Genomic DNA, 15,116 nt, shown 5'->3' with positions numbered 1-15,116 from the left:
TTATTGATTAAACTATCTAGAGATATAATTGTTCCCTTGGGATTGTTATGGCTGTATCAGAACAGTTTTGTTACATTATCTTATTGTCATTTTATTTGATAAAATTATTTGTTTCTGTGAACCATTCTTTAACCACTCATCCTTTAGTATTATATTATTTAGTCTCTATGTATTTCTTATTCCTTTCTTAAAATTCCCCACATTGGTTATAATTTTATTGTGTTATGGTCAGTAAAGAATGTGTTTCATGCTTTTATCAGTTTTTTTTTTTTGCCTTAACACGACATTAGTTTTTGTAGAGGTACCATATAACATTGAGTACTATGTGTTTTTCTTATGATTCCCATTCAGTAATTACCAGAGGCTTATCATGTGTAACTTTTCTAAAATTCTATCTAGGTTCTTAATTTCTTTTTTATCTTTTTGCTAGATTTGTCTAGGTTTTAACAGGGTATATTGAATTTCCCAATGATTATTGTTTTACTGTGTACTTCTCCTAGTTCAGTTAGCTTTTCCCAGAAGCACTTAGGTACTATGCCATTCAATGTATACATAATTAACAGTAATAGCATTTCATTATCTATGGTACCCTTAAGTATAAGATAGTTCTCTTGCTTATTTCATTTAACCATGGGCATTTTTATTGTTATTTTGCCTGAGATCATTATTGCTACCCCTGCTCTTTGAGATTGATCCAAGACATAAAAGATTTTGCTCCAACCAATTATCATTTTAATTCTGTATGAATCTTTGTATTTCAAATGTGTTTCTTGTAAACAGCCTGTGGTTAGTTTCTGCTTTCTAATCCATGCTGCTGCCCTCTCCTGTTTTACACAAAAACCCACTCCACTTAAATTCATGGTTATTATTGTTAGCTGTTTTTCCTTCATTACATCCTAGTGTTTTCTCTCCAGGGTCCTTCCCATTCCTCCTCCACTGGAAAAAAAAGGTGAGGAAGGAAAGGGAATGGGATCAGCTATAGTAACCTGTTATTATAGTTAGTTATCTTATACTGCTCCTCTGTCCTCTTTTCTTGGGGGCAACTAGGTGGCAGCTAGTGGGGAGAGTGCTGAACCTGGAACCAGAAAGACCTGAGTTCAGATGTGGTCTCAGACACTTCCTTAACTGGGCAAGTCACTTAACCATTCAGCCTCAGTTTCCCCATCTGTAATAACACCTACCTCACAAGGTTGTTATAAGGATCAAATGATGCATTTTGCAAACGTCCGAAACTTTGTAAACCTTAAAGCCCTATATCAGTGCTAGCTATTAATATTCTGTTTCTATCCTATATAATCAGCCCTCCATAGGTGAATTTTCTTCCAGTTGTCAAGTCAGTCAGCTAGTACTTATTCAGTGCCAGGTACTGTGCTAAGTGCCAGGGCTACAAAGAAAGGTAAATGAAAGTCTCTGCCCTCAAAGAGTTCACAATCTGATATCTAAAGGGGGAAACAACATGCAAACAATGAGGTACAAACACAAAAGAGGCCGGGTAAATTGGAGGCAGTCACAAGGAAAAGGCAGTAAGATTAAGGAGAAAAGGGAAAGGCTTTCTGTAGAAGATGGAACTCGAGCTGAGACTTGAAGAAAGCCAAGAACACTAGGAGGTGGATTTGAGGAGAGAGAGAATTCTGGCCATGGGGAACATCCAGCGCAAACACTCAGAATTGGGAGCTGGAAGAACAGTAAAGCCAGTGTCACTGCATGGGAACGAGGGGAGGAGGGTGGAAGGTGTAAAAAGTCTCAACAAGAGGGGAGAGGGACCAGGTCAGGAAGGGTTTGGAATGCCAAACAGAAGCTGTATATTTGATCCTAGAGCCAACAGGGAGCCACTAGCATGTATTGACAATGGTCAGACATACTTTAGGGAGACCAATTGGACAGGAAAGTGAAAGAAAGAGGCATAAAGGAATAAGTATTTATATAACACCTACTATGTGTCAGATCCTACCTTAAGAATTTTTTTTTTTGGTGAGGCAATGAGGTTAAGTGACTTGCCCAGGATCACACAGCTAGTAAGTATGGAGTGTTTGGTCTGAGGCCAGATTTGAACGCAGGTTCTCCTGACTTCAGGGCCAGTGCTCTATCCACTGCACCATCTAGCACTTTTAATTTTAAACAAACATTACCTCCTTTGATCTTCTTTACAATCCTGCATGGCGGGTGTTGTTATTATCCACATTTTACAATTGAAGAAGCTGAGGCAGACAGAGGTTTACCCAAGGTCACAGAGCTAGTAAGTATATGAGGTCAAATTTGAACTCAGATCTTCCTAACTCTAGGCTTAGTGCTCTGTGCACTATGACGTCAGCTGCTGGGAGAGACTTGAGACAGGGACCAATTATAATCGTCTAGTTGTGAGGCGATGGGGACCTGCTCCTTCTAATTATTCTTTTCCTAAATCTACCCTCCTTCTTTCCCTTCTCTTTGCCCATCCCTGCCTGTTCCCAACTGACTTCAGTGTATTCCTATATCAAACACTGTGTGTGTGTGTGTGTGTGTGTGTGTGTGTGTATCTATGTCTGTGTCTGTGTTCAACTTCATCTTCCATTCCATATAAGGGGAGTTTATGGGATTCCTTATCTCCCCACCCCAGCTTCCACGTATGCATGCTCTTTCTAGATGTACCCAGTGAAGAGAAATATCAAGCTCCTACCTCTTCCTCCTCATTTTGTCTCTTTTTTTACTCACCTAAAAGAAAAGGAACAGGAAAAACACCAGACCCAGGGCCTTTGGTTTTCCATATTCCCTCCATGGCCCTTGATGACAGTCAAATTCTGAAGAAACAGTGGTTTCTTCTCCTTCTAATAGGATGTAAACCTGTGATCATCATTTAACCCCTTCAAATGTATTTGTCTATCTAGGTCTTTCTAATTTCCTGTGATTGCATTTCAGAAATTCTACCCCATCTGTTTTTTTGTAACAGGAATGCTTGAAATCTGTTTATTCTATACAAGTTCATTCCTCTCTTTCCTCCCTCAACCCTGCCTCAGTATTATACTCAGTTTTTTAGCTTGTTATACTTGATAAAAGCCTTTGTCTTGCCTTTTGTCACATAGTATTCCAAGCTTTCCTTTTCTATATAGTATCTGCTGCATATCTTGGTGTGTACTGAAGATGGCTCCTTGATATTTGATCTCTTTTTGCTGATGTGCTTATAGTATGTTTTCTCTGACCTGGAATATCTGGATTTGGGCTATCACATTTCTGGGTATATTCAATTTGGGGTTTCTTTCAGGAAGTGATTGATGGATTCTTTCTCTTTTTACTTTGCCCTCTGGTAAGGATGGTGCTGAGTAGTTTTCTTTTATGACTATATGAAATATAATATATGGGGGGAGGGGTTTCTATGGTCATTGTTTTCATGGAGTCCAGTAATTCTTAAATTCTCTTTCTTTATCTGATTTTCCAGGTCAATTGCTCTGGATAGTATATACTTCACATGGTTTTCTAATTTTTTATTCTTTTGGCTTTGTGCTAATATTCTTGTTGTTCATTGAATCATTGAGTTGTTTATTCTATTCTGCTTGGAAGGGTATAGCCACTACTTGCCTAAGGATTTCCACCTTTGGTTTTAAACCATCCTCTTTCCAAATATTCTAATTTCATTCTTTATCTCTTGTTTCAGACTTCTTTTCCACCCATTCTTGGAGTCCTTGTGTCCAATTCATTCTTTTTTCCAAGGCTCTACTCATTCTTATTGTGATCTTAATTTCTTCATCTGGGGTATTAACTTGGAATTCTTTTAATCCATGGTATTTCTTCATTGCATTAGGTTTTTTTCCCTTTTACTCATCTCTTCAACCTCAGTTTCCAGATAGGGATTGTACCAGGACAAGGCCCTGCCCCCTCCTGCTTTTTTGGAAGGGGTGGCTATGCCCTTTGTCTCATAACTTTCTCTTACTTGGGGTGAGATGAAGCTATACTGGGGCCTGGTCCTCCCCACTTAATCTGGATGCCCGGCCCTGCTGCAGGCCTAAAAGGGGTAGCCACACCTGATGTCCTTCCCCTGGCTGGATAATTGCTTAAGGCCAGTCTCTGCTTCCTTACACAGCCCTGGCCTGGGACTGAGCTCCCACTCTTTTCTCCACATATCCTCTAGTTTCTTAGGGCAGAGCTTTACTGCTCAGATGAATTGGCATTTTCATTGTCTGCTCAGAAGCAGTTAGCTTGATGGAACTAAGGAGCTTAGAGAAAATGGAAAAGATGAGAGTCAACCTGGGAAGGTTGGTGGGAACAAGATTCTTCGGGGCCTTGAGTACAAGGCATTGGCATTTTAATCCCCATGGCATAATAGAATGCAAGCTGGTTTGGGGTCAGAGGACCTAGGTTCAAATCCTAGATCTATCACTTACTACCAGTGTGATCTTGGGTAAGTTAGTTAAGCTCTCTTGACCTCAATTTTCTCATTTGTAAAAAGGAGGGGGTCAGGCTTGATGATTTCTAAGGTCCCTTCTATCTCTATATACATCTGTGGTCCTGTGATCCTTAGAAAGCCCCTGAAGTCTTAGGGTTTGGTTTTTTGTTTTGTTTTGCAAGGAAGTGCCAGGTCAGGTCAAGATGTGTCTTAAGAAGGTGATTTGGACAGCAAACTGGGTAGGCAGCTATTCTGATAAACCAGGAAAAGATGATGAGGGCCTGACCCAGAGCAGCCGAGCGTGAGGACAGATGTGAGAGATGCATCAGAAGCAGATTGTGGTTTCAGATGGAATTTGGAGAGGAAGGGAAGAAGAGAGAGAGAAAAGGGGTGATTTCAGAATGACGCTATCCAGTCAAGCTTGGGTGACTGGAGCATGGCGGTGCCATCGGCAGAAATAAAGAAGTTAAGACGAGGTCCCAGGGAAAGTGGATGAGGTCACTTTTGGACATGTTTAATTTGAGGTCATTGCGCAATATATTTTGAGCTGAAACAGTCAGATGACAAAGCCGAGGCCCGGAGAAATGACGGCCACACAGACAGTAAAGCAACTCTGCCTTGCTTAAATCAATTCACGCACAAGTCAAAATATCGCCCCGTAATGTCATCGGTACTCTTTGAAAACAAAGGACCAGTGACAACGATGAGAAGCAGAGCTGGGATTCCCCCCTCCATCTTCTCATTCCAGATACAGTAGTATTCTTTTCAAGATGTTGCCAGTGGCATCTCGACTTCAAAGAACCCTCCCATTCTTCCAGACGGCGAGTTTGGGAAATCCTTTCTGTTATCGTCTAACCTCAAGTCTTCTCTCTTCTCAGGTTTCCAGGCCCTCCACCTGTCAACAATGCCAACAGTGCTGCCCCTCCCTACCCACCACCTTCTCATCTGCCACCAGCATCCTATCCCAGTCCCGGGTCCGCGTCTGCCGCAGCCCAGCTGGGCCATCAGCTCGGCGCCATGCAAATCCACGATTATGGTAATGGGGAATTCCTCCTTTCCGGTGCTCCTTTGTGTATTTCGTTATGTTTCATGAGCGAGGGCAACAGCTGCTGGATGCTACTCTATCATAGGATCATAGAGCCAGAGCCAGAAAGAGCCTTGGGGACCGCTGAATCCAGCATCTGCATGTCACAGATGGGGAAATTGAGGCTCAGAGAAGTGAAGGAACTTGTTCAGGTTGACACAGCGGAGGAGTGTCCGAGGCAGGATCTGAACCCCGGTCCTCCTTTCCCCAAGTCCAACCTCTATCCGGCATGCCACACTGCCTCTTATGTGTTCCTAAAATAAGGAATGTAAGAGTGTTGGGTATTATTTTCCACAATGAATTTTAACTCTATTTGTTAAAAATGTAACTCCCTTGAGGTCAAGGTCTACTTGATTTTTGTCTTTGTATGGTCCCACTACTTGACATATAGTAGGTGTTTAATAAATACCTATTGATTGATTGACTTATATGCAAAGTAGAGTAGACAAGGGGAAAAAGCCATTTATTATATGTAACGATACCATAGGAATATCTCATTTTCAAGATGGAAGGGACTTTAACCTGACATAGTGACCTATTAAATGGAAAAAATGAAACCCAGAAAGGTAAGATGTCTTGCTCATGGATGGCCCTCCCAGTTCCCACATTCCCAAGCTCAACAATTCCCAAATCAGCCTGGTTTGTTTCAGTTAAAAGTCTTATGATGATAAGGGGAGATGTCCTTCCATTTCTTGCCCCTCGGACGACCTGGGGAGTGTTATTAGTCAAGGCCAAGGTGCTAATGGGAGAGGGCTAGAAGACCTAATTAATAGGCAGGATTTTCACTGAGGTCTTCTGGAAATATGAGGGGGGGTATCGTGGTTTAGGAGTACAAATACTGGATCTGGGTTCAAATCTGGATTTTCCACTTACATATGACTTTAGGCAAGATACTTCCTCTCTCTGGGTCTGTTTCCTCATCTGTAAAATGAGAGTGTTAGACTAGGTAGCCTCTAAGTGTTTCTTCTATCTCTAGAGCTTGTGATTAGCTCGTCTTAGAACTGCATCCAAAGTGACTGGGAATATGGTCCTTTCCAATATTTAGGAGGGATTGGGTCCTGCACTAAATAGTATCACCTTTGTTAGGCCACTAGCTCTCCAAGCATAATATATTGTATACTTCATTCCTAAAGTGGATTAACAGTTTACTTGGAGTATTTTCATCTAAAAAGATTGCCCCACTGCTATCTTATCCACATTGATTCAATTTCCAACATTGAAAATAATGAGGGGCAGCTAGGTGGCACAGTGGATAGAGCACCGGCCCTGAAGTCAGGAGGACCTGAGTTCAAATCTGGCCTCAGACCAAACACATGACACTTACTAGCTGTGTGACCCTGGGCAAGTCACTTAACCCCAATTGCCTAAAAACAAAAAAATAATAATAATAATAATGAGGGGTTTTTTTCTGAGTAAAGAATTGATTCTGTCCCTTATCTTTTCCCCTCTTTTTATATAAGAACAAAACTAAAAATTAGTCCCCAATAAATTTGTCAATAGAATTCAGTACCAAGTAACAGCATCAGTATTCCTCACATATTCCTATCCCAACCCTACTTCGGTCTCAGGACTTCTCTTTTTTTTCCATATCTTGGTGATCTCATCAACCCTCATGAGTCCAGTTACCATTTCTCCACAGGTGACAAATGTGATACATAGCTATCCTTCATCTCTCTCTTGCCTTCCAGCCCACATCACCAGCTACCTGCTGGACATCTCTATTTAGTTTTGCCGTTGGCACCTTGACCTGAGCAAAACTGAAACAAAACCAAGTTTCCCTGGGCTCCATCCAAACATGCACCATCATTCTAGGTTCCATAGCTTCAAGGTCATCCAGGACTCTTCCCTCTTCCTAAACTCACATAAACATTTGCCAAATCTTGTCAATTCTATCTCTATAGCATCTTTCTTTTTTTTCCCCCTTTTTTCTTTACTTAATAGTATCTTATTTTTCCAATTACATGTAAAGATAGTTTTCAACATTCATTTCTGTAAGATTTTCAATTCCAAATTTTTCTCCTTCCCTCCTCTCCCCCATTCCTAAAACAGCAAGCAATTTAATATAGGTTATACATGTGCAATCATGTAAAACACATTTCCGTATGTTATGAAAGAAGAAACAGATCAAGAGGGAAAAAACACACACGAAAAATAGTAAAGTGAAAATGGTAGCTTTAGTGCATTCAGACTCCATAGTTCTTTCTCTGGATGTGGATAGCATTTTCCATCACGAGTCCCTTGAAATTGTCTTGGATCATTGTATTGCTGAGAAGAGCTAAGTCCATCATAGTTGATCATCACACATGTTGCTGTTACTGCATACATGTTCTCCTGGTTCTGCTCGCTTCAGTAAGCATCAGTTCATTTGCTACCTCTTTCAGTTCCATGCCCTTAGCTCTGCTCAGACAGTTTCCATTCCGGTTTGGACCTCTGTCACCTCTAACCTGGCCTATTCTGATAGTCTCCTGATTGGTCTTTTTACTGGCTTCCAGGCTCTTTCTTCTCCAATCTATCCACAACTAACAAATCGATATTCCTAAAGCACAGATCTGATCATGGCACACTCCTGCTGAAAAATCTCCAATGCCTCCCTCTTGCCTATGGGAGAAAATACACAGTCCTCGGCTTAGAATTTAAATCCCATCCTGTTCTGGCTCCAGCCTACCTTTCCAGACCTTTGCACCTTAGGCCCCCTTCACCTTCTCTGGGTTTCAGAGAAATTGAACTACTAGCTACAGTCCTTTGCTCAGGCTGTATGTATATGTTCAATTACTTAAATGCACTTCCTCACTTCCAATAACAATAGTAATAATAACTAGCATTTATAATTCTAAAACAATCAACAACCCTAGGAGAAAGGTACTATTATTATCTATTATCTCCATTTGGTTTGGAAACTGAGGCAGATAGTGGTTAAATGACTTGCCCAGAGTCACGTAGCTAGTAAGTATCTGGGGCAAGATTTGAACTTGGGTCTTCCTGATCTCTGTTTTATCCTCTGCTTATATTTCTTCCTAACTATATTCAAGGCTCATCTCAGGTGCCATCCATGGGAAGCCTTTCCTTATCTCCCTAGTTGTTAGTGTTCTTTCTCCAAATTATATTGTATTTACTAAATCTGTGTACATGTTATATCTATCCCTTCTCCCAAATCCATAAAGGCAGTGACTATTCATCATTTTGCATTTTTGTCCCAGCACCTAGGACAGCTCCTAGCACATACTAGGTACTTTATAACTACTCACTGAATTGAACTGAATTGCATGGGTACCTCTTGTTTTTTGGTATCTTCTAGTTTGCTAGGGAAAAACCAAATGATTTGTCACAACTTTTGAAATATATTTGCTCACGAGATAATTTTAGATTGTACCGAATTTTTTTAGTATCTGACTCATGAAATTCAATGACAGACATGCCAAAGTCTTGCTGTTACTGAAAGGGGATCAAATTGTTGGTAGAAAGTCATTCAGTCAGTAAACCCCTTGGAGTATGCTAATCTAGAGGAGACACAAAATAACTTCCTTTCCTGGTTGGCCCTGATATAGACTTCACAGTCATTTATGACTCAGAACTTGTGTGTCCTTCTTCCCACCTGATGCCCCAGTGAACCACTTTGCATCTCGGGTGAAGGGGAGGAACTGGAGGTGACAGTAGCAGCTGTGCAGAAATGAACAGAGATCATAGGTTAAGAGTTAGAAGAGCATTTCAGAAACAAAGAGGATTGTTTGCATTGTACTCTTTGTAAGGCTGTGAGGGGAAGGGAGACTAAATTAGTTTATTAATACCTGACAGTTGAATGTAACTGGATTTTTTATTATGGTACAGAATAAATAGTTTCATAGGATTAGAACTGGAAGGGGCCTCAGGGGCTGCCTACTTTAATTTACAAAAGAGGAAACTGAGTCCCAGGGCAGGTAAATGATGTGGCTAACATCACATTTCATGGCCCAGTCAGGAACCCACTTCCTCTGGCTCTTCACTATTCCTTGTTCTCCCGCTGCCTTTCTGTTCCTGCGGGTGGCTTCATAACATGGGAGTGTGGGGGCTAACTCACTTCTGGCCCCCCAGATCCCGACAAAAGCACATTATTTGACCGCGCTATGAACGGTCCTTTTCAGGTTTTGAAGGAAACACAGCTCGGTCATGCCCACTTCACCTGGGCTACTGTAGAAGACACAGTTTCTCCTCCCAGCTTCCTCCTGAAGCTCACAGGGTTCTGGAGTCCTTGTTCTGGAGACATCCCAGAGGGAGGGCCACTTTGTACAGTATAGGCCTTCAGCTCATCACGAGCGCAAAAGGCTCACAAGGGCTTGGGCCTTTCTGCTGTGTGACTGGAGAAGTCAGGCATTTGGGCAAAGTTGATTCAGTCTTCTGGAGGCTGCTTTCCCTTCTCAGTCACATTCTTCCTGCTGCCTTTGCACAGGTCCTGGCATGGCTTCGGGCTCCCCGGGCATCCTGGCCCCGCCCTTGGCAGCATCTTTCCAAGGGCCTCCACAGCTGGCCCAGCCGTCCATTCTGCAGCCGGGCCCCCAGATGCTCGCACCCCTGCCGAGCACGCACAATGGTCTCGGCGCCACACCCTCATTGCCACCAGCAGGCAGGCAGGATGGACTCCCTGGATCCGGCCCTCCTGCTGCCAGTTTTCCATCTCTGCCTCTTCCAGGACAACCTCCAGGCCCTGGATATCCTCCTCAGCAAGGTAAGAATGGGGTTGTTTCCTTTGAGGGCAATACTGAGGAGGAAGCCAAGGGCCCTCTGGCTCCGCTAATACGACTGGTCACGGTCATGGCCCACCCACGGAGGCAGCAGAGTCCATGAGCACAGGGCTGGAATTATATTCTATGTTCCACACCCATGGACCATCCTCCCCAGCTCTGGAGGGATCAAAGGTGCAAGACAGGGGGAGGATGGAGGCGTCCTCTCATATGCATGGCCAAACCATTATGATGCCATTAACTCTTAAAAATAAATCATTTACTAAACGATAAAGGAAAAGCAGGCATAATCATAGCATTTATTCATTAGAAAGCAAAAGCAGGAAAAATCACAGCCTTTACTTCATGAGAGTGTAGAGTAGTGAGCCCAGAGCTGACCTTGATGCCAGGGAGCCTGGGGTTCAAGACTCACCTGAGGTACATGTTGGCTGCGCAACTCTGGGCTGATCATTTCACCTCACGGTGCTCTCCAAGACCCTCAGTTTCAGAGAAGATGGCAGAGTGACTTTCCACACCTGAAAGTTCCCTCTAGCAATGACATCCAGGTCCAGTCCTCATTCCTAGCATCTCTTAGGTTTGAACATGCCAGTTATATCATTTTCCCGTAGTCCACAAACAGTTGTTTCATTGACTCTTTCCCAGTTAGAGCCTTTTAAACCTCTGAAAGCAATGACATGCAAATGAGCTGATGTTCTGCAATGCCCTGCTGCTGCCATTACCTGCATCAGTGCTCTTGCTCGCCCCACCCCGGGGACCTTTCTCTGAGGGGCAAGCCTAACAACAGTCGGTGTTTCTCCTCAACATTTTATCTGATGGCCTCTGTTTCTTCTCAAGCTGATTTGACCAGTTTTCCTTATGCGTAGCCTCTGTTTCTGTCCCTCTCAGCAGCCAGAATGCCCATATGTGAAAGGGGCAGTTGATTATATGGAGAAGAAAGCTTTGTGTTGGCTCCATCTTATATCTCCAGAACTTTGAAGCTGAGGTTTCTTTCATAAGAAAAACAGGCCAAATGACCTTCCATCCTATAATTTCTCTTTGGTCTTTGGAGCTGGGCTGTTGCTCTGGACCGGTTGCAATATTTGTGAAGAGGTTTAAGTCAGGAGATAACTACATATATTCTCCCCATACACAGCTGAAAGAGAGACATGATACATGCCTGTCTCCTGCCTGTCTCCAGGCATTCAGCAAGGCCATTCAAAGAGAACCCTCTCATGAGACTTTTGCAAGGCCAATTTGTGGTAACCGTGGCTGTTGTTACAGGACCATAGACTTAGAGCTGGAAGCAATATGGACTCGGAGTCCTAGCTGCAAAGGGCCTCAGAGGTCATTGAATCCCACCCCCTCGTTTTACAGATGAGGCCACTGAGGTTACAGAAAGTAAGATTTCTTACCCAGCATCACACAGCTAGTAAGTGTCAGAGGTGGGATTTGAACCCACATCCATTGAGGCCAGAACCAGTGTTCATTCCACAATAATTGCCAGAACTTTTTATAGGACTTTTTTTGCAGGGTTTTTGAACATTTATCTCCTTTGATCCTTACGACAACCCTGGGAGGTAGCTGCTATTATTAGCTCCATTTTACAAATGAGGAAACTGAGGCAGCCAGCAGTTAAGTAATTTGGCCAGTGTCACAGAGTGGGTAAGATTTGAACTCAGGTCTTCTTGACTCTGTGTCTGAGGCCCTATCCACTACAGAGGCACTTAGCTGCCTGCCCCTATCCTAATGAGCAAGGAAAAGGGGCCACTGACTCTTCCATTTGAGAGAGAAGCAGAATGTCACATTTTTCTTTGATTTTCTTCTGCAAGGTGAACCTTGACACAATTTTCAGCTTCTTGTAAAAATGTAATTTTTTTTCTCCTCTGCTGGAAACAAATGTAAATATTAAAGTTGATCTTTTTTCAGCGATCATTTTTTTTAACAGCTGAAAATTGACATTTCTGTTTAGCACGTGTTTTAGCCACATTCTCCCTCTAGTTGTCTCTTGGAAAATGCCCCTTTACTAAAGTCCTGATGCCAAGGGAGGCCTCTCCCCTGTTTTCTCAGTTGGACATTCCCAGAGATATGTCCGTCTTTCTGCTTTTGAACTTCATCAGAACAGTATTCAGTGCACTTGGCCCACATTCCATTATTTTCAATTAAGAATTCATTTTATTGAACATTCATTTTGATTTGGCCTCACCATCATTAGTTTTACAGACGCAGCCTAGTGTGTTGAAAAGAATGCTGGATTTAGAGCCAGAGACCTGAATTCAAGTCCTGCCCCCATCACTTACTGCTGGTATGAGTGATCTCAGGCATTTCATTCACCTTCCTTGGGCCTCAGTTTCCTATCTGTGAAATGAGGGGTTTGGACTAGGTGACCTCTGAGGACTTGTGCAGCTCTGCAGCTTGAGCTTCCATAATCCTAAAGTAACTAGATGTTCTTACCAAGAAAGAGATCAATGTCAAATCAGCAACAAATTTCACTTATTCTAGATCAGGACGCCTCATGGTCACCGGAGGCCTTGGGATGGTTATCTTTCTCTCAAGGACAGATGTTGGTGTTTCTGAGAAAGCGAACTTCCTTGAGGCATCCACACATTATCTCTGTGATTAAATATTGTTGTTGAGTCATTCAGTTGTGTCTGACTCTTCATGATCCTGTTTGGGGTTTTCTTAATGAAGATACTAGAGTGGTTTGCCATTTCCTTCCCAGCTCATTTTTACAGATAAGGAAACTGAGCCAAACAGAGTGAAGTGACTTGCCCAGGGTCACACAGTAAATTCTGAGACTGGATTTGAGCTTCTTGACTGTAGGCCCAGCGCTCTATCCACTGTGCCACTTGACTACCCCATTAAAGGAAGACTGCTTAGTACCAGGGTATATTCATATATTAGAATTAGGGCAGAGAAGGTGGGCACTTGGTGGTTAGGGGTTATTTTTCCTTGTCTTTATTCCTGGATTCCTTTGTTGGCAACAAGGTGTAGTGGATAGAAAGCTGGCCGTGGGAGCTATTACCGTAACTCCCTGCCAGGGGGGCCTGGCAGCCTCACATGCCACCTTGGGCATCATTGATTGTGTGACCCTGAGCAAGCCACTTAACTTCTTACTGCTCTGAGTCTCCAAAATGTTAGTTGGAGAATTTCCTCCCCTGGGAGTTCCCTCTGCCAGTAAAATTCAGATCCAGTCCCTCTCCGTGTCTTCTCATATGTTGCTCTGCTTTGACAGGTGCTGGGGTACTTGAGGGTGCCAAACTTAAGGGACAGTCAGAAGGCCAAAAGCAGTCTTGTTCATACCTGTATTTGACAAAGGCCATCCAGTGGCCCGAGTGTTCTGAGATGGTCAAAGCTGACGTTTATCTCATTGTTTTTAAAGGGGCCAACTATGGCCCTCCCCAGATGCCTGGAGCTCAGCTGACTTCCCCGGCGGGATTTCCTGGTGGTCCTGCACAGATGGCTGGGCCGATGCAGCCTCCAAAGAAGCTGGATCCAGACTCTATCCCAAGCCCAGTAAGTGATCAAAATGTGTGAATGTTTTCCTGAGCAAAGGCTTCTGAGGTCCATTCTGGTGCATTTGCAATCTCCTCTGGGTGGACTCTTCCTCCACTCCTTGTCATCCCTTGTGACCATTGTCCATGTCCCTTAGAGGATCTCCCCACCATGCTGGGCATCTCCACCAAAGTCATTTCATCCTCTCTGGGTATGAGCTTATTGGATGCCTCTACCCAACTTTACCCTCTTGTTCTGGTCTTGGTGGCTGCTATCTCTCGACTCTCCTTGAGGAATTCAGTGGCTGGCCCACTGTCTGTCTCTCTTTCTTCCCAGTCTCTTGCCCTTTCCTTAGGAGACTTCAGCATGGATACTGATGCTCCTTTCAATGCCCCGACTTCCCAGTTCCTTCATCTTCTCAGTTCCTACTCCTCCTCTTCACTTCCACCTCCACTATATGGTCCTGTTGCTGCCATTTCCTTCTCCAGTAGATTAAGGCAAACAGGGTTGTGACTTTCCAAGGACCACACAGCTAGTGAGTGTCTGAGGCCACATCTGAACTCAGGTCTTCCTGACTCCAGACCCAGTGCTCTATCCACTGAGCCATCGAGCTGCTCATTTCTATGACAAATAGTTGAAATAAAACAAAATATTCCCTAGGCACCTTGATCATTGCAGTCTCGTGGTCCCGTCATGCATGATCCAGCCCTCATGTGTACTAACTAAAGGTCCCTGGACATTAGCCAGATTTCATCTTTAAGGTCTTTTCTTTATTTCCATCGAATAATATTGGTCATAGGAAGAGCAGCACTAAGGCCAATGTGAGCTGGGATTGGGCTGTAATCTTTGTGGTCATAGAACTAACTGCATCAAGGATGTCACAGTTGCATGGGCGTAGTGGGACGCACATTCAGCAGGGTGGTAGGAAATAAAATCTGAAGAGGTGGTAGGAAATAAAATCGCACAGCAGTATTAATGTTTGTAGGAAGAAGATTGCCTGCCCATGAGGAGCCTGCAGCACCCATCAGAGCTCACTGGAACTCTGCTTGGCAGCTGCATAGATATGAAATCTGCCTCATTTCATAGGATCAATCAACAAGCATTGATTAGGCACCTCCTACATTCCTGGCGCTGTACTGTCAGGGATATAAAGAAAAAGCAAAACTACTTCCTGTCCTCAGGAAGCTTACATTCTAATACTGAAGATGCCATGTAGAAATTGGAACATGCCCTGTAAAGAAAGGGTAGATCAAAGATAACCTTAGCGGGGATGGCACTGGCATCTGGGGCAGGGGAAGAGGGGAAAGCCGATGCTGGCCTCCTAAAGAAGACGACGCTTGAGCTAAGTCCTGACATCAGGAATTCTCCGGGTCAGGTTCGGAGGGAGCACTGGATCAGCTGGTACCAGTGCACCAAGGCAGCAGATGGAGGGTTGTTGTGTTTAAGGACAAGCAGGTAGACCAGCATGGCAGCCGCATGGAGCGTGTAG

The 15,116-nt window shown here is 43.5% G+C and overlaps 1 protein-coding gene across 3 annotated transcripts in view; it reads left to right on the top strand.

Annotated features, from left to right (window-relative positions):
• SEC24D (SEC24 homolog D, COPII component) overlaps nucleotides 1-15,116 on the top strand; it is a 116,486-nt gene that overhangs the window by 18,756 nt on the left and 82,614 nt on the right. For all 3 annotated transcript variants that reach the window (XM_078148706.1, XM_021008281.2, XM_021008282.2), the window contains exons 4-6: nucleotides 5,236-5,393; nucleotides 9,865-10,140; nucleotides 13,515-13,648. In XM_078148706.1, coding sequence (XP_078004832.1) covers nucleotides 5,236-5,393; nucleotides 9,865-10,140; nucleotides 13,515-13,648 — 568 coding nt within the window. The remainder of the gene's footprint in view (nucleotides 1-5,235; nucleotides 5,394-9,864; nucleotides 10,141-13,514; nucleotides 13,649-15,116) is intronic.

This window comes from Phascolarctos cinereus, unplaced genomic scaffold (assembly GCF_003287225.1).
Source record: "Phascolarctos cinereus isolate Bilbo 61053 unplaced genomic scaffold, phaCin_HiC Scaffold_9;HRSCAF=440, whole genome shotgun sequence".
Classification (NCBI taxonomy): domain Eukaryota; kingdom Metazoa; phylum Chordata; class Mammalia; order Diprotodontia; family Phascolarctidae; genus Phascolarctos; species Phascolarctos cinereus.
The sequence above is the reverse complement of the archived record's forward strand: the minus strand, read 5'-3'. Positions and strand labels throughout refer to the sequence as shown.